This window comes from Chiloscyllium punctatum, chromosome 8 (genome assembly GCF_047496795.1).
Source record: "Chiloscyllium punctatum isolate Juve2018m chromosome 8, sChiPun1.3, whole genome shotgun sequence".
Classification (NCBI taxonomy): domain Eukaryota; kingdom Metazoa; phylum Chordata; class Chondrichthyes; order Orectolobiformes; family Hemiscylliidae; genus Chiloscyllium; species Chiloscyllium punctatum.
In genome coordinates this window covers 15872728-15897738 of record NC_092746.1, presented here as the reverse complement: position 1 = coordinate 15897738, position 25011 = coordinate 15872728, and the positions used below count along the sequence as shown (strand labels likewise).

The following is a 25011-nucleotide window of genomic DNA, read 5'->3' as shown; positions in this document are numbered from 1 at the left end:
GTGATATGAGCCTTGATGAGAGCCATGTGCAGTAGCAAAGAGTTAGAAAGAGTGTGAGGGACCACAGATAATAGTGGCTCTTATGCTTGTGAAGGGAAACGTTCTTCTGGCAATGCTGGGCATTACTTTTTTATCTGGGACACCACATTGATCTTGACTACTATCTCCATCCAGGCCAACCACATTTGGTGCATGGCCTCCTTAACTGGGGTGGAGAGAGAGGAAAAAAAGTACTGCCCTTTTCGGAATGACCTTGTGAACTATGACCTCCAGGTTTCGATCTGCAGAATAGATTGGCAGCTTCCCTTTGTATAGATCCACAGTGTAAAGGGTCAGTATCTGAAGTGCTAAGGAGCTGGTTTTTAAAATCTAGCACCACTAGCACAAGTGTGACAAAGGCAAGGTAATGTCAAGCACTTCCATCTCTTCTTCCGCATCACTGCATGAGGAAAGTTGACGTGCTACGGCCGACCATCTGTCATGACTTTCCCTATGGATTCAGTCAATTCATTGCAAATGGAGAAATCTGAAGACTCCATGTCAGCAAATTACAGTGAACAGAACTGGTAGACATCTCAGCTGAGTGGGTAAACAGTAAAAATGTTCAAAGATTTGCTCAGATAGGACCGAAAAGAAAATTAAAATAATGGGAACTTACCAACAAAACTTCACGGCTGTGAATTGATGTTGGAACCTTTCATAATTGAATTTAGCAAACTGTTTTACTTTGATATGATACAGAAGTCTTTTGTAGAACAAAAAATGAAAAATCTTAAGTCTATCAGCTGTAGGTATAAAAATGTTTAAAAATTAAAATTATTACGCATCACAATTGTTGCATTTGATCACTGATGTTTATTTACACCATACCCAAGAAACACTTAAAAAGGCAGTTTCTGACTTCTGCATAGATTTAGTCAATCATCTTACAAAATGGAAAATGGAAAACAAAAAGTGCATAACAATAAATCACCATTTTAAATTTATTTGGCTTGCTCCTCTGGCTAACAGGTTCAGACAGCTAATCCCCACTTACTTACAGAGGCTTACTACTTAAACTTTGAGCCATACATTTTCCAGTTTGTGCATGTTCTACTGCAGTTTCTCCTCCTACAATTAAGAGGTTAAAAAGCAGCAATCTCAGATCAACTGAAGAGTGTAACAATTTATTTCTAGATTAAGGAATAACAGTGCAATGAAATTCATCTTCTATATGTGTCACTTGAGCACCCTCCACAGGTACATTATAATGTCTGTCATCCTCAGTTATTAGTGTAACCATCGGCCAATCCTCTTTATGATCATCAGGATAGAAAGTGACAAACTCATCAGTTCCAAATTTGTATAGCCTGAAAACTCGGATAGTTAATTGTAGGGAATATCCCAGAAGAAACATTTCAACCTAAAAAAAAAGAGATTATATCGCCATTAAATGAATTTGTTCAATGCTTTGGAATATACACAATCACACAGCCAATCAATAGCTTAATTTTCAAAGCCTTAACTCTCCTTGTTGAGTTGGTACATGTCAAAGTCCAATGAATTTGGTTGTGTGTGACATTAGTGGTTTGCTTAAGCAAAGGTTTTTTGGAAGGTTCTCTGTTTTTTTTTCACTCACAATATATGGTCACTCCAACTGATGTTGTGCTTGCTTTGCGAGCATTCAAGTGCCCAAGTGATCTGATAGATCAGCAACCTGATGTTTTGTACTGTGAACCAGTCCTCCGGTATTGCACAACTGTATTTTGACTTTATGTGATATAAGGGAGGAGAAAGTGAGGACTGCAGATGCTGAAGATCAGAGTCGAGATTGTGGTGCTGGAAAAGCACAGGAGGTCAGGTAGCATCTGAGGAGCAGGTGAATTGAAGTTTCGGGCATAAGCCCTTCATCAGCAATGAGGCTTGTGATCCAGGGGGCCCAGAGATCAATGGGAGAGGGGTGGGTTCGGGGAAAGGTAGCTGGGAATGTGATAGGTAGATGAAGGTGAGGGCGGGGCTGGGATAGGAAATGAGGATACTGGTAACATGCACATTGGTCCTGTGTGGTTGTAGGGTCCCAAGGTGGAATATGGGACATTCTTCCTCCAGGCGTAGGGTGGTTAGGGTTTGGTGATGGAGGAGCCCCAGGACCTGCATGTCCTTACCGGAGTGGGAGGGGGAGTTGAAGCGTTCAGCCACGGGGTGGTGGGGTTGGTGGATGTGGGTGTCCCAGAGATGTTCTCTGAAACAATCTGCAAGAAGGCTTCCTGTCTCCCCGATGTAGAGGAGACCACATCGGATGCAATGGATACAGTAGATGACTTTGGTGGAGGTACAGATGTGGAAGGATCCTTTGGGGCCTTGGATGGAGGTGAGGGGGGTGTGGGCATAGGTTTTGCACTTCCTGCGGTAGCACTGCAGTGCAGTGTCTGGGTGTGGACCTGATGAGGGAGTCGCGGAGGGAATGGTCTTTTCGGAACGCTGATCGGGGTGGGGAGGGAAATATATCTCTGGTGATGAGGTCTATTTGTAGGTGGCGGAAAACAGAGGATGACGTGATGTATGCAGAGGTTGGTGGGATAGAAGGTGAGGACTGGGGGGTGGGCGGTTCTGTCCTTGTTGCATTGGGATGGGTGGGGTTCAAGGGCAGTGGTGCGTGAAGTGGAGATGATGTGCTGGAGGGCATCGTGACCACGTAGGAAGGGAAGTTGCGATCTTGGAAGAGCAGGCCATCTGGGATTTTCGAAGGCGGAACTGATCATCCTGGGAACAGATGCGGTGAAAGAGGACGAATTGGGAATAAAGGATGGCATTTTTACAGGGGGTAGGTTAGGAGGAGGTGTAGTCTAGGCAGCTGTGAGAGTCGGTGGGCTTGTAGTAGATGTGTGTGGTTATAGAGATAGAGATATCCAGCTCCAGGAAGGGGAAGGAGGTATCTGAGATGATCCAGGGTGAATTTGGAGGTCGGGGTGAAAGGTGATGGTGAAGTTGATGAACTGTTCAACCTTCTCGTGGGAGCATGAGCTGGCGTCGATACAGTCATTAATGTTGCGGAGGAACAGGTGGGGGGGTGGTGTTGGTGTAACTGCTGAAGAGTGACTGTTCCATGTATCTGACAAACAGGCAGGTATAGCTGGGTCCCATGCGGGTGCCTATGGCTACCCCTCTGGTTTGGAGGAAGTGGAAGGATTGGAAGGAGAAGTTGTTGAGGGTGAAGACCAGTTCAGCCAGGCAGATGACGGTGTGAGTGGAAGGGTACTGGTTGGAACAGCATGGTTAGAGTCCTTCATCGTGGTGGATTGATGTGTACAGGGACTGGATTGTCCATGGTGAAGATGAGGCATTGGGAGGTGGGGAAATGTAAATCTTGGAGGAGATTAAGAAGGTTAATGTGATGTAAACAGTACAAGCGACAGCCATTTTCTACTTAACACCTTGAAAATGCACGTAAAATGTTTTTTTCCAAACTAATTTCAATTTGGTAGGATTTTTAACCTGCAATCTACATTAACTCCAAATTTTCATGCAAAAATTAAGCCTCTTCAGGGATAAACTCACCAAACTGCATTTTTAAACTAAAAAAAAACTACCAAGATCATGTCTCCTTTGACTTTAATAGTTTGGGTGGTGTTGAGGAAGAGATAGAGAGAAAGGGAAGTTGCGAGCAAGCAGAGATGCTTACAGTTAACTGGTCGCAAAGGAAAAATGTTCCAGAGAATTTTCAGACAATCTAAATAATGGGGGAATTTGCCTATTCTATAATTTCTGAGAATTTAATGGTGTAATCAAACTGTATCCACAGTTTTCAGGAATATCTGGACAGTAATCTCCTAGCTGTGCTGCCCTGTGGATTTAATCAACCCTCCATTAGTTACTTCCCACAAAGTTAAAGTAACTCAATGGTGTCATCAACATCTAATACAAGCAGCCCTCATACTGTACCAAATCAGAAATTCCCATAATCCCCAAACTTGTTTATACCACCTCCATACCCAACACAGAAAAATACCCATCAGCCCGTAGAGTCTGCAAAGCCTTATATGCGCTGGCATCACAAATTGACGTTAAATATTTATTAAATGTTGGGAGGGTTTATGCCACCCTAATAAGGCCTAACCAACATTTTATACTGTTCCAGCATCACCTCCCTGCTCTTAAACTCTATACCTTGGCTAATGTGCACTTGTAGCTTAAGATAGGGAGAGGTAGATAGATTGGGCAATAAAGACAAATATCCATAATTCCTGCTGAACACATTTGTCTACCTCTCCCTACCTTAAAAGGTACAAGTGCACATGCACACCAAGGTCTTGCAGTCTTCAATGCGTCCCAGGATCCTACTATTCATCATGTACTCCCTTGCCTTGTGTGTCCTGTCCAAGTGCACAATCTCACATTTATCCAGACTGATGAACTCATCTGACTATCACATTTCCATCCTCTTGTAATCTAAGGCTAATCTTACCATTTATCACCTTACCAATTTTCATATCATTTGCAAACTTTCTGATCAGCCCTTCCCCATTCAAGTCTAACATATCATAAACAGCTAGGGCCCCAACACCTACCTGTCTGGAAACAGACATCCTGCTTCTGCTATCACCCTCTGCTTCCTGCCACTCAATTAGTCAAATTTCCTTGGATCCCCCAGGGTCTTACATAGCACCTAACAGACAGGAACAGGCCCTTCGGCCCACAATGTTGTGCTGAACATGATGCCAAATTAAACTGATCCCTTCTTGGTCCATATACCTCTACTACTTGCACATTCATGGGCTTATCTAAAAGTCTCTTAAACGCCCCTATTGTATCTGCCTCCACCACCATGCTGTGGGCAGCACATTTCACACTCCCACCACTGTAAAAAAACACTTGCCCCTCACATCTCCTTTGAACATTCCCCCTCTCATCTTAAATGCATGCCCCCTAGTTTTACACATTTCAACACTGGGAAAAAGATTCTAACTATCAACCCTAACCACACATCTCAGAATTTTACAGAATTCCATCAAGTCTCCCTTCAGCCTGCACACTCCAGGGAAAACCATCTCCGTTTTTCTAGCCTCTCTTTATGGTTCATACTCTCCAATCCAGGCAGCATCCTGGTAAACCTCTTCTGCACCCTCTCCAAAGCCTACATATTTTGCCTGTAATATGGTGACCAGAACCGAATGCAGTAGTCTAAGCGTGGCCTAACCAAAGTCTTATAAAAGGTGCAATAAACATCCCAGCTGTTGCACTCAATTCCCTGACCAATAAAGGCAAGCTTGTCATACGCCTTCTTTAACACCCTATCTACTTGCGTGGACACTTTCAAGGAGCTGCAGACTTCAACCCCAAAATCCCTCTGACATCAATGCTGTTCAGGGTTCTGCATTTAACGGTGTACTTTTCCTTAACATTTTTATCTTCCAAAGTGCAGCACCTCACACTTACCCAAATTAAACACTATCTGCCATTTCTCCATCTATATCTACAACTGGTCCATATCCCGCTACATCCTTTAAGAACCTTCTACACTATCCACAACTCCACTGAACTTTGTATCATCTGCAAACTTACTAACTCATCTACATTTTCATCCAAGTCATTTATGTATCACAAACAGCAGAGATTCCAGTACAGATCCCTGCAGAACACGACTAGTCACGGATCTCCAACCTGAAAAAAAACCTTCCACCACTACCCTCTGCCTATGGGCAAGCCAATTCTGAATCCAAGCAGCCAAGACACCGTGGATCTCATGTATCTTAATCTTTTAGGTTTACCATTATTATCAGTCTCCCATGAATGGCCTTGTCAAAAGCTTTACCTGAAGTTTAAGTAGACCGTGTCAAATGTGTTGTTCTTACCTACACACCTCTTTGAAACATTTAATCAGGTTGGTTAGACATGACCTCCCCTTAAAACAATGCTAACTGTTTTTGATTAATTTCTACCTCCTTAATTGATTAACTTTGTCCCTCAGAATTTATTCCAGTAGCTTCCCAGTCACTAAGGTTAGACTGATTGGCCTGCAGTTTCCCTGTTTTATCCCTTGCTCAGTTCTTGAATAACAGTCTTCCAGTCCACTGGCACCTCTCCCGTGGCCAGAGAAGAATTGAAAATTCCTCCCTTGCTTCCTGGGATGTATTTCATCTGGTCCTGAAGATTTATTTACTTTTAAACCTGCCAGCCTATTCAATCTCCATTGTCACAATGCTAATTTATTTAAGCATAGAACATAGAAATCCCTGATTTCTATACCCACATCATCCCTCTCACGAGTGAACACAGACACAAATTATTCATTTAAAACCCAATGTAACGTCCTCTGGTTCCACACGCAAATTACCACCATGGCCCTTAACAACTCTTTCCCTAGTTATCCTTTTATTTTTAGTATACTTGCAAAATAACTAAGCATCTTCCTTAGTTTTACCTGCCACTATCCTTTTATGGCCCCTTTTTGTTCTTCAAATTCCCTTTTTAAATTTTCCCTTGCACATTCTAAACTCCTCCAGGGATTCTACTTTTTGAGCCTTCAATATCTGCCATAATCCTTCTTTTTTCTCTTTATCCAATTCTGTCTATCCTTCGATATGCAGGGTTCAATGTATTTGTTGATCCCAATCTTCATCTTTATTGGCACATGCTGGCCCTGTACTCTCCTGATTTCTTTCCTGAATATGTGCCATAGCTCTGATGCACATTGCTCCAAAAGTAAATGTTCTCAGTTCATTCTGACCAAATCACAATAAAGATGTCCTTCTCCCAGTTTAGAACTTTGATTGTAGACCTTTTCCATTATAATAATGTTCCTCCACTGATACTTCAACCACTTGCCTGGTTTCATTGCCTATTATTAAGGTCTGCACTCTCATTTGTAGGCCTTCTACTTACTGGCTTAAACAGCTCTCCTGGATACATTTTAAGAAATTCACCTGCTCTGAACCTTTCACTCTATGACTACCCCAGTTAAATGTTGGGGATGTTGAAAACCTGTTTTACATTTTCACTTCTCTGAAATTTGCCTACATATCTGCTCTTCCTTTCTGACTGTTAATGGACCTGGAGAACTTCATGGAGAAAAGTCTTCTAGGTTTTAGCTTAATCCCTCCGAGGATGTGGACATCACAGGCTAGGTCAGCAGTTGTCGTCTATCTTCAACCGTCCTTGAGAAGATGGTGGTAAGCAGTTTTCTTGAACTGCTAAAATCCACGCGCTGTAGGTACACTCACAGCATTGTAAACAGAGGGAGTTGGGAACATGGGAAGAGGAGAAGGCCATTCAGCACCTCAAGGTGTTCCACCATTCAACTGACTTGAAGGGCTACCTCCATATCCCTGCCTATGGCCCACATTCCTTACTACCTTAGATAATTTTTTTAAGCAATGTCAGGTTTAAAATCAACAACTGATCCAGCATCTACTGTAGTCTGTGGAAGAGCCTTCCAAACATCTACCACCCTTTGCATTTGGAAGTGCTTCTGAACATTTCTCCTGAATGGCCTGGGCCTAATTCTCAGACAATACCCTCCTAGTTTGAGAATCCCCAAACATTGGAAATAGCTTTTCTTTATCTACCCTGTCTTTTCCAATTAATATCTTGAAGACTTCAAATCAGATCACCCCTTAAATCTTCTAGATTCTAGAGAAAACAGGCCTAATTTGTATAATCTCTCCCATAACTTAACCCTGGAGTCCAGGTAAGCCTACACTGTACTCCTTCCAGGGCAAAACATCTCTCCGAATGTATGGTGCCCAAATCTGTTCACAGTACTTCAATGGGGTATAACTGCAGCATAACATTGATGTCTTTGTACTTCAGTCCTCTAGATACAAAGGCCAGCACTCCATTAGCTTTTGTGGTTATCTTCTGTACCTGTTCATGCCATTAAGAATCTGAACACCCAAGTCTCTTTGGAAGCCAACTGTATTTAACTTTATAACATCTATAAAGTACACTCATCTATCCTTTTTTGGTCCAAAATAAATAACCTTACTCTTGCTTACATTGAACTCCACCTGCCACAGTTTTGCCCATTCACTCGTCAGTCAATATCCCTTTATAATTTTATGCTATCATCCACAATATGCCTATAATGCCACATACCTGTCTCACTAGAAAATTTGGATATGAGTTCCCATGGCATTATCCAAGTCACTAATAAATATTGTGATTAATTGAGGCCCTAACACAGTTCAAGGACGTCTGATGTGGGGACAGTGAAGGAACAAGTGAGTTTCAATTTTGGATGGGGTCCAGCTTGGAGGGGAACATGCATGTGGGGGTATCCCCATCTGTCCGTTGCCCATAAGAGAGGTGGTTGATAGAGATAATGGAATTGGAAGGTTCATTCAAAGGATTCTTGCTGAGTTCTTCAGTGTATTCTGTATAATAACTGTTGTCACTGTGCATCACTAATTCATAGAGTGAATATGAATGAGGTGTTACTGATAGTGCACTGCTTTGGCCTGGAGGATGTCAGACTTCTTGAGTGCTGGAGGAGATGCACCCATCCATGTAAGCAAACAGTATTCCAACACACCCCTGACTTGTCATGGAGCTGAATATTTTTCAATTCCAGATGTTTAAAGTTAAATTCCACCAGTTGCTATGGTGCAATTTGAAGCACTGTCCCTCAAGCATGAGAATGGACCTTTGGATTACTAGCCCTGTGACATTTCCAGCATACCATCATCTTTCCTGCTGGTAATCAGCTTTAGCTCATGTGCACCTTCTTCGATGAATCATGCTTTAGTGGTAATATGGCAGGGGATGATCTCTCTCGTCCGACCCAGACTCCACATTATTGTTAATGGCAACTGTCAGCACCTAGGTTATTAATTTAGTCAATTTCTCTTTTGCTTCCAAGGAATGGTTCCTAGTCAATTTCAGACTCGTTTGTGTAGCCTTGTGACTCTTAAACATTGGATTCTTGCTGCTTTGTACTTCAACAGTAGCTGCTCAGTAAGTTCAGAAATGAGATATAAATTGGAGTGGTAAACAGTTTGGAGGATACTCTTAGATTACAGAAGGATACAGACAGACTGGTTAAAAAGGGTTCATCAGTGGCAAATGGAATTCAATGTGGATGAACATGAGACACTTAGGCAGGACTTGATGAATGGTAGGATCCTGGGAAGCACCAAATATCAGAGGGATCTTGGTGTGCATGTACAGCAGTCCCTTAATGTGGACAGGTGGACAAGGTGATAAGAGGCATGTGGTACACCCACCTTTATTAGTTGAAGCATAGAGTTTAAGGGCAGGGAGGTTAAGCTAGAACACTGCTTAGGCCACAACTAGAGCACTAAATGCAATTCTCGAGCCAATATTATTGGAGGGACACAGAGGGTGCAGAAAAGAATTACCAGGATATTACTTGAACAGAAGAATTTCAGTTATGAAGAGAGATTGGATCAACTACAGTTTTCCTGAAAACAGTAGATTGAGAAGGGACACGATTGAGATGTGTAAATGTTTGAGGGGCAAAGAGTAGACAGGAAGAAACTTTTCCCTTTGATCAGGGAGCAAAAATTTCAGGAAAGTGGCAAAGTTTAGAAGAGATGTTAGGAAAAACATTTTCACCCAGAAAGTTGTGGGAATCTGCAACTCACTGCCTGGAAAAGAGGCCAAGGCAGAAACACTCCTAACATGCAAGTAGCATTGAGCCGTGCACTCGAGAAGCAAAGGCATTCAAGGCTATGGGGCAAGTGCTGGAAGGTGGGGTGAGAATAGTCTGGTGGTTGTTCTTGACTGGCGCAGACACAATGGGATGAATGGCATTTTTTTTGTGCTGTAGATCTCAGTGACTCTGATGCTTCATAACAAACCTTTGCAGTCACTCAGAACAAAATTAACCCTTTGAAAGACAAAGCTTTTCCTCAAACAGTTTTCATTTTTCTTTTGGTTTTGTGTGCTCAAGATATGGGGCACTGTATTTTCATGGACTCAATCCTGCATACAGTCAGATTCAATAGCCTCTAGTAAGCAGTCATTCTTCAAGAACTGCAGACCCCTTGTTACTAAGTGCTGTGATTCAAACAAATTGGAACATTAACACTTAAGTGGGTTATAACAGTGAATTTTCACACCCACTTAAATGTTAATGCGCACACCCACTTAAATGTTAATGCTCCAATTTGTTTAAATCACAGCACTTCGTAACAAGGGGTCTGTAGTTCTTGAAGAATGATTGTTTACTAGAGGCTATTGCAATTTTGATCAGGATCCTTGGAGCGGAGATGCCAAGTGTCCGTAACCTGGCTGAGTTGAAATATTCCATTCCAAGTCACTGTGCCAACTCCACCTTGCAAATTCTACAACCAAGTTAATATTGCATAGCTGCACAGATCATGAAAAATAAGGTAACAAATGAAAGAAATACATAGAAAAGTGCCCATGTGATCTGCAGAATAAAATCATGGGGCAACTTTGGACTCATGGTGAAGTATCGTGTCTGGACTCTGATAGCTTATTCCAAGATTTTTAATATTGCAATCACTTACTTGATCCAGTCCACCAGTGAAACCAACATGATTCAAATGATTTTTCATGAACTGATAAGGGTCAGTAGAAGTATCACGAGCAAATAGCAGCCAACAGAAGAGAGGGATTTCCTTTTCTTGCACTTTTACATTGTCGAGTTCAATAGCCTTGGCCAACATGAGAAATTTCATAGCTTCATACAACCTGTACTCTTCCTGGTCATTTTTGAATACCTCTTCACAGACGGCCTGTCGTTCTTTCACAGAATCTATTTCACATATCTGTATCCACTAGGAGAAAGAGAAAATAAAAATCACAACATTCATTGTGTAAAACCAAATATTACATTATTTCAACAATCTGTGCAAATCGGAGTAATCAGATGTCATAATTCTTTGTTTAAATTCGCATAGATATTCAAAAAAAAAAAATCTGGCGTTAAAAAGAGTTTCCATGTCCTCTGGGTCCATTGCAATTCCCCATGAGATAACATCCTTCACTGAAGACTTGCTAATGCTAATAATGGGGCAAGTCCAGCCTGAAGTGAAGAACTGGGGCAGGAACAGAAAGAAGAGGGAGCTAAACATGCAACCTTTGAGTGAGGATGCCTGGGCATAGAGACTCTCCATATTCTTTTCTGACAGGAGAGTCCACAAACCCAGATCCCATTTCAATAAAGGACTGAAGGAGGGTCCCTGGACCCGACAGTTTAACTCTGATTTCTCTCCCCAGATGCTGAAATTTCGAGCAATTTCCGCTTTTGTTCCAGATTACCAGTACCTACAGATCTTTTCCTTTTTATTCTCTACTTGCAGCTGGTTGAATATTTAAAATCACTGTTGACACTGCTCCTTTTGCACTCAGCAAGAGTTCAGGAAAGAGAAGGAGGAAGTGGGAGCATTTAAAAAATTACATTGTGTACAACAGGCCCAGCTTTCTGTACCAAAACCTGCAACTTGATAACCTTGGAGTTTAGAATTTGTATCTTCCACAGAAGTGCTAGTTTGAGAGAGGGAAACAGCGAGAGGGTGAATCAGGGAGCAGGAGTTTCAGGAACAGAGTCAGGAAGGGGAAAGATCTTCAACAATCAAGGGTGAAAGATTCAGGAAGCACGACCAACAATGAGCAGGAGTGATTCTAAGCAGCAAGTTCATTTTCTAAGTTTCAATATTATTTTACCAATGTAGGGATTTAACAATGTAAAGTACTTCAACTTACAGGGTTAACTTTTCCTAATAGGGATAGTCCTACAGAATCTTAGCAGTTTTTACACTGGTTTTTTGGAAGTGCAGTTTCACTCAAATCAGGCTGATGTCTTCACAGCGCAAGAAGCAACAAGCAACAGTGGAACTGTTTTTTTTTATTAATTCATGGAACATGAGCATCACTGGTTGGGCCAGTATTTATTGCCCATTCCTTAGTTGCCCTTGAAAAGGTAGTAATGAGTTGCTTCCTTGAACTGCTGCAGACGATGTGCTATATGTAGAACCATAATACCCACTGGGACATAATTCCAAGATTGTGACGCAGCAACAATGAAGGAATGAAAATGTATTTCCAAGTCAGGATGGTGAGTGGCAGAGAGGGAAACTTGAAAGTGGTGGTTTCCTCATTCATCTAACGCTCATGTACTTCTAAACGGTAGTGTGCTTGTAAGGTGCTTTCTCAGGATCTGTGGTGAATTTCTGCAGTGCATTTTGGAAATGGTGGTGGAGGGAATGCAGGCTTGTGGACGAGAGATCAAACAAGCAGGTTGCTTTATCTTAGATGGTGTCAAGCTTCTTAAATGTTGTTGGAGCTGCACTCATCCAAGCAAGTGGGGGGCATTCCATCACACTCCTGACTTGGTCCTTGTGGGCAGGCTTTGGGTACTCAGGAGGTAAGTTACTCAGTGCCGTATTTCTAGCCTCGGACTTGTACCCTGATATAATATTTAAATGCCTGGTCGAGTCGAGTTTCTGGTCAATGGTAACACCCAGAATGTTGATAGTGGGTGATTCAGTGATGGTAACACCATTAAATGTCAAGGGATCAAGTGCAAGGGAGGCAGAGAGGAGAGTGTGTAAGTAAAGGTGCAGAATATAAACAGTGCTCATGGACACAATGGTCTTGTGGAATTTTCACTTGACTATTAATTTTAAAACTCAGGCAATTTTCTGTAAACTTCAGTTCAAACCATACCACGGCAGAAGGAGGAATATGAATTAAATAAATATCCAGAATTAAGAATTTAACAATGAATATGAAACCACCGCTGCTCGTCAGCAAAACCCATCTGGTTCCTAATATCCTTCAGGGCAGAATATCTCATGGTATAAAGTGTCATGACAGGAGATTAAATATTGGCAAGGAACAGATTACCATACACCATCCTCCCTCAGCTGATGACTCTGCACTCCTCCATGTTAAGTAGCACTTGGAGAGAAAGCAGAGGTGATAAAGATCCAGGACATACTCTGGGTGGGGGACTTCAATGTCCACCACCAAAAGTGGCTAAGTGGCAGCACTACTCATTGAGTTGGTTGGGTCCTAAAAGACTGTTTCTGTGGCAGGTGGTGAGGGAACCAAGAGGGAAAAATATACTTGACCTGCTGAAGATGCAACTGTCCATGACAGTGTCAGTAAGAATGACCTTGAGAAAACAAAGTCCTGCCTTGCATCATGTTGTGTGGCACTACCCTCATTCTAAATGGGGCAAACTTCAAATAGATCTAGCAACCTAAGACTGGGGGGTTCATGAGGTGCAGAATCGTACTTCAACCCAATCAGCAATCATAAGGCTTGGCATATCCCACACTCTGCCATTACAAATCCACCCTGGTTCAAAAGAAGAGTGCATGAGGGCATGCAAGGAACAGCGCTAGTCTTAATTAAAAGTTGTATGTCAACCTGGTAATGCTACAAAGCGGACTACTTCCATGCCAAACAAGATAAGCAGCAAGTAACATATAGTGGTAAGAAATCCAATAATTAACAGATCGGAGTAAGCTTTGCAGTCCTGCCACAGCCATGAAGGGCAGAGACAATCAAACTACTCAGTGGGCGAGGCAGGTCCACAAATTTCCTCATCCACAACAATGGGGGAGCTAGGTAAATCCGTGCAAAGATAACGCCGAAGCATTTGCAACAATCGTCAGTCAGACGTCCTAAGTGGATGATCCATTTTTGAACTCCTCTGGAAGTCTCCAACATCATAGATGACAGCCTTCAGACAACTGGATTCACTCCACATGATACCCAGAAATGGTTGGTGATACTAAACACTGCAAAGGGAATGGACCCTAACAATATTCCAGCAACAGTACTGACAAACTGCCGTCCGGAACTTGTCATATCCCTAGCTGAGCTGTTCCAGTATAGCTACAGCACTGGCATTCACACACCAATGCGAAAAATTACCCAAGTATGTCCTCTACGCAGAATGGAGGGCAAATCCAACCTGACCAAGTCTACTCTCAGTCATCAGTAAAGTTATGGAAGGTGTCACCAATATTTCTGTCAAGCAGCACTGCTCAGCAATAACCTGCTCAGTGAGGCCCAGTTTGGACTTTGCCAGGGCCACTCAGCTTCTGGCCTCATTACAGCCTTAGTTCAAACATGGAGAAAAGAGCTGAATTCTAGAAGTGAAATGAATGAGATTGCCCCTTGCCACCAAAACTGCATTTGACAGTGTGGTATCAAGGTGTCTTAGTAAAACTGGAGTCAATGGGAATCAGAAGGGAAATTCTCCACTAAATATCTGGCATACCAAGAATTCTGGATTTTGGCAGTCAGTCATTTCCGCTCCATAACTTCTCTGTAGAAGTTCCTCAGGGTACTGTCCTAGACCCAGATATCTTCAACTGCTTCATCAATGACCTTGAGAGACAAAAAACTGTAGATGCTGGAATCCAAAGTAGACAGGCAGGAGGCTGGAAGAAGAGATACACCCGAAACATCGACTTCTCCACCTCCTGATGCTGTCTGGCTTGGTATGTTCTTCTGGCCTCCTGCCGGTCTGCTCAATGACCTTTCCTCCATCACAATGTCAGAAGTGGGAATAAGGTTCAGCACCATGTCCAACGCCTCAGAAACTGAAGAAGTCCATGTCCAAAAGTGACGAGATTTGGACAATATCCAGGCTTGGACTAAAACTGGCAAGTAACATTAAGGCAACACAATACCAGGCAATGACCATCTCTTATAAGAGAAAATCTAATCCCTGCACCATGACATTCATTGGCGTTACACTACTTAGTTCTCCATGACCAAAATCTTGAGGATTACAACTGACCAGAAACTGTTTGATATATATAGTAGCTGCAGGAGCACATAAGAGACTAGGAATCCTGCAGTGAGTAACTTCCCTCCTGACTCCCCAAAGACTGTCCATAAGGCACAAGTGAAGAAATGGATAGAATACTCCCCATTTGCTCCAAAAACATGCAAGAAACTTGACAGCATCAATGACAAAACAGCTCACTTGACTGCCACCTCAGTCACTCCAACACTGCCCTCAGCAGCAGTATGGACTGCAGAAATTCTTCAAAGACTCTCAGATAACATTTGCCAAACACACAACCATTTCCAGAGGTCAAGGGCAGTGGACACGTGGGAAAACCACCACCTGCAAGTTCCCCTCCAAGCTGATCGCCGTCTTGACTCGGAAAGTTTTTGTCATTCCTTCAGTGTCATTGGATCAAAATCCTGGAATTCTCTCCCTGACAATGGGAATTGTGGTTTTATCAATAGCACATGGACAACAGTGGTTCAAAAAGGCAGATATTCTTCTCAAGGCTAATTAGGGATGGGCAATAAAATGCTGGCACAGCCAGCAACATCCATGTACAATGGGTGAATAAAAGAAAAAAGAAGAGGGGTGACAGTTGAACAGTGCAAGAGAAGCAGAGAGTGTGTTTATCCTAAGAACGAAACAGAAACATTTCTTCACCTCTCAACAGTTGGCACCACTGCATCTCAACTGCTGAGCTGCATTCTTACTTGGGCAACAGGTATATGCATCAATTTTTGCAAAGAATAAAAGTTTTTATTTGAATATTCCATTTATCTTTATGGTTAAGAAAGGCAACTTCTGTAAACAAATATAGGCTGCAGAAATATTTGGCTTCACAGTTAATGTTTCATTCTAGTTCATCATGACTGAAAAATCCAGCAAACATATGCTTAAACTCTGCTTATAGTGAGGAAGAGGTAGATATGCCGCAGGGAGAAACAAGTTCAGCACTGCCTCACCCATTATACAGGCTAAGCAACCAAGAGGCACAGCAAGCATGGCAGTATCAGGAGGTGGAGAAGTCAACATGGCTACTACAGCTATGTGATGTTCTTCTGCTGCTGTCTTCGAACAAACTCACTACTATAGCCACGCGACCTTCCTCAGCTGCTGCATTTGCTTCCAGCCTCCTGCTTGTCTGCAGCTTTTTTTTGTCAGCCATTGTGCAAACATCCAAGAACAATCTCCGTAACCCTTCATTTGAACTAGAAAGCTACACACTGAAAATCTAGGAAGTTTATTATTTCCAGCCATGTGTTTATTGATAGTGTAGCTGATATTATTGTACTTTGTATATTAATGGCAGCATTATGCTATGTCCCAATTATTGGGGTAGAATTTCCATTGAAGTTTTCAAGATCTCATTGTAATTTTGGCAGAAACCTTAAAAAGATCAATTTCACAGAGTTCCTGGTAATTCCCTGCTAATATTATAGCAGAAAATCAGGAAGCACTTTTCAAATTAGGGATTGTCTTTTCAGGGCAGAAATGAGGAGAAATAATTTCCCCGAGGGCTATGCGACTTTAGAGCTCTCTGCCTCTAAAAGGTAGTGGAAGTGGAGTCATTGATTATTTTTGAGACAGGTGGATAGATTCTGATTAGCCAGGAGAATCAAGGGCTATCACAGATAAATGGGAATGTGCAACCCAAAACAAACAGATTGATCATGATCTTATTGAAAAGCGAAGCAGGGTAGAAGGGCTGAATGGCCTACTTCTGCTTCTATTTTGCACGCTAGTAATGAAAACATGAAGAAATTTTAGATAACTTAGATGATACAAAAATCAAGAGTCAATTGTAACTTGAAACAACTACATTACGTATTTGATCTATCTATAAACTCAAGAGTTTTGTCTTTGTGGAGCTGTTGATCAGCTTCAGAGAACTGCTTGGAATATAAAGATGGGATGGAAGATGTACAGTTAAAGTTTAATACTGAGCATTGCCAGTTTGTATAACATACACACAAAAAGAAATGTACCTTTTGTTTCAGTACTGTCAAATATTCTGTCAGTTTTTTCACAGGATTTTCACTCCCAGAGTCTTGATCTCCAAAATTCCACTGCTTAATCCAGATGTAGTCTGAATCAATCAGCTTTTCTGGAAGCTAGAAAAGATCATGTTGCAATTAAATCCTAATGAGCAAATCAGCTCCATTTCATAATGAATTAGACAAGGTCTTAATGAACTATCATACTGCGATAAGAGGGGTCATCTAGTGGCACAAACAGAAAACTTACATTCATTCTTACACTGAATCAAAAAAGCTTTCCCTTTCCTTCCTGTTTCATCTTTTTAAAGACTGAAGATCAAGCTAATTTAGCTTTAAGTATCCATTGAGGACAAATTAAGAAACCGTCCATTGCTTTGGTTCACATGGCAATTTGGCCCAAATCACTACTCTACAAAAAAAGTGAGGATAGCTTTGCGGAGTAATTACAGCATATTGAAAAAGTGCATTGAAACAGAAAAGCTCACCGTATTTACATTTTTCAAAAAAAAATTAAACAAATGTCTTAGAGTCGATATCCATCTCAGAACTGAAGAAAAATTATATTAGATCCAAAACATGAACTCTGTTTCTCATCCCATAGATGCTGTTGGGCCTGCTCAGTTTCTCCAGCATTTTCTGCTTTTATTCTCTCTGGGTTTAAAAAAAATGTTTCTCCACTTTGTTTTCTGGTGACCCCAAGTTTTAGTCTCAGAATTAACTGGATCAAAGCTCATGGGTGGCAAGGTGGCTGAGTGGATAGCACTGCTGCCTCCCAGCACCTGGGTCCCAGGTTCAATTCCAGCCTCAGGCAAATGTGTGTGGAGTTTGCACATTCTCCCAGCGTCTGCGAGGGTTTCCTCTGGGTGCTCCGGTTTCCTACCACACTGAATTAGCCATGTTAAATTGCCCATAGCGTTAGGTGCATTAGTCAGATGAAAATGTGTCTGGGTGGGTTATTCTTCAGAGGGTCGGTGTGGACTTGTTGGGCCGAAGGGCCTGTTTTCACACTGTAGGGAATCTAGAATCTCATAGGTGATTTAGGAACAATGATATAGGGCTTCTCCTGGATAGAACATTTATTGATTAAATCAGTCTCAGATTTCCCTTGTTCCACTCCAACTGTTTCTTTCTTTACATTCTTTGAGGGAAGATGGTCTCTTCAACAAATGTACAACTTCCTAAATAATGCACTACTGCACGATTTGTGCATTAAAGGCTTGGATTGAGTCTTGAATTCAGAACTTTAAAAGATGCAAAGGCAAGAATGCTATTTACAAATCATAAGTGAGGCAGTTCCCTCCTAATATTATGTTGGTAAACTCATAAACAAAAATAATTAAACTAAGTTTACAGAGGCATCATAACACAATCAAAATTTGACAAGTTTCCACTGAATTTAAATCAAATTGTTGTTTTAGTGATGCGGGCCTTTGGGGGTGGGGGAGTGGAATAACATATTGCAGCCTCTGTGGTGTCCAGTAGTCATGTTCTTGTGCTTTTGAACAATTCTATAAAAGAGGTGAAAGCAATTCAGGCCTTCAGTTAAGTCATGGTTGATCTTCCATTTCAATTTCATATTCCAGCACTATCCCCACATCACTTTATATTTTTAACACACAGAAATTGATCAATTAGTCTTTGAATTTACTCAATGACTAAATCCCTAAAACTCTCTAGGGCAGAAAATTCCAAACATTCAGCACTCTCTGAAAGAAGACATTTCACGTCACTGTCCCCTATAACTTGTTTTGAGACAGTGTCCGCTAGTACTAGAACACTGGCGACCCCAAGTTTTAGTCTCCTACTTAACTGGATCAAAACTTACGGTGGCTGAGTGGATAGCATTGCTGCCTCACAGCACCAGGGTCCCAGGTTCAATTCCAGCCTCAGTCTGTGTGGAGTTTGCACATTCTTCCAGTGTCTGCGTGGGTTTCCTCTCATCAGGCAGACATTCTTTCTACATCTACCCCGTCAAGCACCACAAGAATTTTGTATATTTAAAACTTCAAGTACACGGGCCAAGTCTACTTAATCTTTCTTCATAGGGCAATCCCTCCATTCCGGAAATTAGTTTGGTGAACCTTCAGTACACTCCCTCAAAAGGTAAGTATGGCATTTTTCAGGCAAAGTGACCAAAACTGCGCACACAATTCTCCAGGTGTGCTCTCATCAAGGCTCTTTACATTCACAGTAAAATATCCTTACACCTATACACGTTCTTGAGAAATTTCCATGCTTACTGCACCAGCATGTTAATGCATGTAGAGCAATCTATCAGCAAAGTCAGGAGTCTGAAACACAAACCACAGCTGCACTGTAACAGCAGGCATAGTTTGGCAGAGCCAATGCTTGTTGCTAGAATTGTGAGCAAAGTTATAGTCAAACAGACAGTAGCAAAGATACAAAATTGGCTTGGTATTAGTAAACAGAGGATAATGGTTAATAGATATTGTTTTCAGGCTGGAAGAAAGTTTATAATGGAGTTCCCCACTATCAATTTTGGAATCCTTGCTTCTCCCATTACCGAGGAACCTCGATTATCTGAAGGACATGGGCGGGAAGTATTTCATTCTGTTAATCGAATTCTGGATAATTGAATGCCGGATAACATAGTTTTGCCAAGTAGCAGGACCTTGTGATCTTGCTGGATAATCGAGGTTCCTCTGTATACAATAATGATCTAAATTTTGACATGGAGTGGGAACTACAAAGTTTGGAGATGATACAAATCTTCGAAGCACTCCGAACTGAGAGAAGCGACTGCGAGGTTCTGGAGTAGTTTGACATATGGAGTGAGGTGGCATTGAAGGTTTTGGTGGGCTTAAGAATGGTCAAATCCCTAGGCCTGGATGAGTTACAACTCAGACTGTTGTAGGAGACGATGGAGGAAATTATAGGAACTCTGTACTAAAATATTAATTCCTGTCTGACCACAGGAGAGGTGCCAGAAGACTGGCGGATAGTTAATGTGGTTGCACGTTTTAAGATGGGTGTTGGAGATAATCCAGGGAATTGTAGACCAGTGAGTCTCACTTCTGTGGTAGGGAAACTATTGAAGAAATTCTGAAGGAAAGAATTAATTTCCACTTTGATTTCCATGTAAGGTTTAGTCAAAGGATAGTCAGCATGGCTTTGTCAGAGAGAGCTCATGCCTAAAAAAATTGAGTGAAGTTTTCAGAGGGGACTAAGCATTTGGCTGAGGGTAGGGCAGTTGATGTAGTTTTTTCTGGATTTCAGCAAAGCCTTTGATAAGGTTCACAAATGGCAAACCAATAAAGAAAGTAAATGCACCCAAGATCCAGGGTAACTTGTCAAGTTGGATCCAAAATGGGCTTGGTGGAGGAGGCAGAGCTGACAGAAGGTTGTTTGTGTGATTGGAGGCCAGTGTCCACTGGCAAACCATAAGGATCAGTACTGGATCCTTTATTGTTTGCAACATGCATCATGATCATGAAGAAAATAAGGGGAAGCATGATAAACAAGTTTGCAGATGGCACAAAGTTTGACAGTGAAGAGGAAGGAGGTCTTGGATTACAGGAGAACATAGACAAATTGGTCAATTGGTCAGATCGATGGCAGATGGAATTTAATCTTGAAAAGTGTGAGGTGATGCACTTTGGAAGTAGTAACAAACCAAGGGAGTACTCAATATATGGTAGGACACTGGGAAACTCAAGAGGAATTGTGAGGTGCTTGTCCAAAGGCAGCATAGGTTAAAATGGGGTAATTAAAGCAGCCTATGGGATACTTGCCTTGAGCAGTCATGCGTTCAATTATAAGAACAGGGAAGTAATGTCGGACTAAAAATAAAAGACTGCAGATGTGGGAAATGGAAAACAAAAATGGAAAATGCTGGAGAAACTCAGCAGGACTGACAGTATCTGTTGACACAAAGAAATTTTGACTCCATTGATGCTTCATCAGAATTGATTATGTTGAAGTTTTAAAGGACTTTGTTTACACCATACCTGGAGTGCTGTGTGCAATTCTGGTCACTGCATTGAAGGAGGAGACTACACTAGACTGGGTGCAAAGGAGATTTGCAATGATGTTGCCTAAGATAGAGAGCTTAGCTATGAAGAGAGACTGGATAAACTCAGTTTGCTTTCTTTAGAGCAAAGAAGGATGAGATGGGACCAGATTGAGGTGTATAAGATTATGAACGGCTTGGAACAGGGTGAGCAGTTATTCCCCTTAGGTGAAGGGTCAATACCAAGCAGGCAACATTTTTAAAATGAAAGGTAGGAGGTTGGAGGGGATTTGAGCAAAGAGTTTTTCACACAGTGGTGGGAATCTGGAATGTACGGTCTTGCACAGTAGTTGAAGTGGGAAACATTAATCATGGGTGAGCAGTTGAAATGTGTTAACTTTCAATACTACTGACTAAAGTGCTGAACTAGTCCAATGTGGATTTAGGATAGTTTTCTTGTTGTGGATGCAATGGGCAAAGGGTCTTTTCTGTACTGTATGATTCTATGACAGTAACTTCAAAAAGGACATAGACAGGGTGGTGTAATAAGCAACAAGGTGGCAGATGGGATTGAGTACAGAGAAATGTAAGGTGACACACTTTGGTAGGAAGAACACTGAAAGTCAGTATAAAACAAAGGGTGCTGGAGCAGAGGGCTTGGATGCATATATACACAGATCACCGAAGGTGGTGGGACAGATGGAAAGAGCAGTTAATAAAGCAGACAGTGTCTGGGTCCTTTTTTAATAAGGGGGGGAAGGGGGGGTCATGCAGAAACAAAAAGACCTGGGTCTATATGTAAGCAAGTCAATAAAGGTGGTTGGGTAGGGTAGGTGCAAAGAGCTGTTAAATGAAGCACACAGCTTCCTAGACATAGAGATCAAGACAAAGGAAAATACACTGAACTTGTACAAGTTACTAGTTACACTTCAGCTTGACTAGTGTGCTACTGAGCGTAAGGTTTCTTTTGGAAGGTTGTGAATGCATTGAAGAAGTGAAGTTTACCAACTCTGGAACCAGACAGAAAGATACATTACAGAAGTTGGGACTACTCTCCTTAAAGAGAAGATGATTAAAAGCAGATTTGATCGAAATTTTCAAAACTACGAGTGGAAACATTACCACTTTTAAAGGGATTAAAGATTAAAGGATTGAAGTGATTTGCAAAACAAGCAAATACAAGGTTTAAAAAAAAAACCCTTTTCCTAGGAGGTTCAAGCCTGGAAAGCAACATGGTGGACAGCAATTCAAGTGAGGCATCCAGAAGGATATTAGGTGGCTATTTGAATACAAATAATGTGCAAAGGCACAGGGAAAAGTCAGGAGATAGGCACTAAATCATAAAGGTCATTTGGAGAGCCAGGGCACAAACAATGGACCAAATGGCCTCCTGCACATTAACAATTTTGTGATGCTATGATGAAGCCAGCTAAAACCATGCAAAATACAGATGAACAGATTATTATAAAGTTTTCACTGTTCATTCTATTAGAATCATCCTACTAGTTAATCTAGTAAATCAGTGCCCTATCTGTAGTGGGGATGAGTTGAGAATGCTACCACTCTGATTATAATTCTGCTCTGATCTCTCAGCTATTATGAGCTCCGTTATTAAAATAGATCCAAAAACAAAAACCGAATGCTGCCTTGCAACAATAGATTTCAGTGTATGGGGAGAAAGTGAGAACTGCAGATGCTGAGATCAGTCAAGAGTGTGGTGCTGGTAAAGCACAGCAGGTCAGGCTAAAATTTGAATTTAGGCTGTTGTCAGAAAAAACAAGTATCGGTAGATTTTTATTAATTACAAAAAGACTTTTCAATTTAAAATAACACAACAAAATGGCTGCAAGTAATGATTTGACTGTGTGAACTTGAACTGATGTTTTGCCAAGTTGGTTGTATTTAGAGATAAGAGAGAACAATGGATTTTTCATAATATGAATCATAAGACTGTGGATTTGGTATTCGAACTAACCTTGAACCGCTTGCATGGGATGGTGCTCTACATAAATTAAGAACCCTTTCCCAGGGAACATTATTGGATTAACCTGCTGTAAATCATGTCACCTTATTATATATGATTGGTCTTTTCTTGTAAAAAAGGCTGTACTATCTCTAAAACATATAAATAATGTGTAAATTTTGAATGTAATTGCGCCATTTCTCCACAAAAGCTTTTAACCTCCGTGTTGTTGGACAAACCTATACCAGGCTGCCTTATTTTATTAAACTGGTAACCTTGCTTTAAACAGACCTTACTCCTAATGATTCTTTTGACCAATCTCAAACCAAGAGACCCCTTTGGAGGGGTCTAGATCTTCAAGGCAGCATCCGAGGAGCAGGTAAATCGTCATTTCAGGCATAAGCCCTTCATCAGGAATGAGGTTGGTGGGCCGGAGGTGCTGAGAGATACATGGGAGAGGGGGGAGAGGGTGGCGGGGCGGGGGAGGGGGGGGGGGCGGGAAGGTAGCTGGGAATGTGATAGGTGGATGAAGGTGCAGGTGGAAGTGATAGGTTGGAGGAGAGGGTGGAGCGGATGAGTAGGGAGGGAGGGAAGGAAGGAAAGGAAAGGAAAGGAAAGGAAAGGAAAGGGAAAAGGAAAAGGAAAAGGAAAAGGAAGGACCGGTCAAGGGGGCGCTGCTGAGCTGGGACTGAGATAGGGGCCGAGTTGGAGGCTTGGGACTAGGATAATCTCTAACCTTTACCACCCAATGCCTGGAAGATCCTCCATCGCCCAACCCTTACCACCTGGAGGAAGAACATTTTATTTTCCACCTGGGGAAGCAACTACATGGGACCAAATGTGGGTTTCACCAGTTTCCTCTTCCCCTCCCCCCACATTATCCCAGTCACAAGCCTCCAACTTGGCACTGCCTTCCTGACCTGTCCATCTTCCTTCCCACCTATCTGCTCCACCCTCCTCTCCGACCTATCACCTTTCCCCACCACCTTCATCTACCTCTCACATTCCCAGCTACCATCACCCCCCAGCCTCACGTCCCTCCCATTTCTCTCTCAGCCCCCCTGGCCCACAAGCCTCATTCCTGAGGAAGGGCTTATGCCTGAACCCTCTAATCTCCTGTTCCTCTGATGCTGCCTGACTTGCTGTACTCGTCCAGCATCATCCACACTCTCGACATCAGTTTACAGGGATGAAGTAACCTAAAGCAGATTCAAAATATTTCAGGGTCTGGATCAAACCAGACCCGTACACACCATTCAGTCTGCCTGTTTTCCATTTCTGGATTGGCCCATTACTAGTTCCTCAAAATGTAGACAAAGAAATCTAGGATGCCTGGGAATGCTTCCCAACATGGGTGATTTTCCCTGAATAAACTGGAGGTTTCTAAACAGGGCTCCTTGGAAACATGACAGATGGTAATTCTAATTGCAAAAACCCTGCTGCAGTTTTTTTTCATTACATGCCTACTTGGATTTATGATAAAAATAGTACTAGTAATACCAACCAATCTCAGATATAATTAAAAGTAGAAAATATTAGAAATACTCATCAGGTCTGGCTGCGTCTACGGAAAGATGAACAGAGTTAGTGTTTCAGGTAGTGACCTTTAATCAGAAGTTCTAAATCTATTGCCAACTCCTGCCTCAACACCACCACAATAACCTACAAACATATTGTTTGATATGATCTGCATGTATGTGTAGAAAGACAGTATTAAAAAAAACAGAAACTGCCCAATCTTAATACAAGATACAAACATTTAGGTCAAAAAATAAATAAAGCATAAAGGTACCTGGATGAGGTCATCTTGTTGCAGGCAGGGAAGAAGTTTAACATTACTCAATACTTGAAACAATGTAGCTCTTAAAGCACAATAATTATCACCTCGTACTCTTCTTACAGAGCTGAAAGTTTGGCATACAGCTTCATACGCCTGTTAAAAAAAAGCTACGTATAGCATTCTCAAATGGTTTGTAAAATGTTCATCACAGCAGTCCAAAGGAATATTCCACATTTACATCACTTATTTTCCAGTTTTGAAAAGCGATTTCACACTGGAAGAGAGATTACTCAAGAGTTGATTATTCAGATAGTAGGTAACATTGCAAAGTTACTGGCTGATGGCAAGGACACATTACCAGAATTCCAAGAACTAAAAAAAAGTTCATTTTCATAGCATCTTATGTAAAAATATCAGAGGTCATTCCACATTTACCATAATTAATTTCAGATTGAAATTGAAAGTATTAGTTCAATTTGCAGAAAAACTCAAGTCTTTTATTTCATACACAGACCTCTGCTCAAATTATAATACAGGAACAAGTGAATAAAAATTGTATCTAATTTAAGAACAAAATTG

At 41.6% G+C, this 25011-nt stretch overlaps 1 protein-coding gene across 7 annotated transcripts in view; it reads right to left on the bottom strand.

The window, feature by feature from the left end:
- Window positions 1-832: 832 nt before the first annotated feature.
- The window catches only part of LOC140480388 (ubiquitin thioesterase otulin-like), a 65513-nt gene continuing 41334 nt past the window's right edge, over window positions 833-25011 (bottom strand). For all 7 annotated transcript variants that reach the window (XM_072575181.1, XM_072575184.1, XM_072575188.1 and 4 more), the window contains 4 exons: window positions 24445-24585; window positions 16708-16833; window positions 10473-10742; window positions 833-1402 (listed from right to left, as the gene is read on the bottom strand). In XM_072575181.1, the coding sequence (XP_072431282.1) occupies window positions 1178-1402; window positions 10473-10742; window positions 16708-16833; window positions 24445-24585 (762 nt within the window). In that variant the 3' untranslated portion in view covers window positions 833-1177. The remainder of the gene's footprint in view (window positions 1403-10472; window positions 10743-16707; window positions 16834-24444; window positions 24586-25011) is intronic.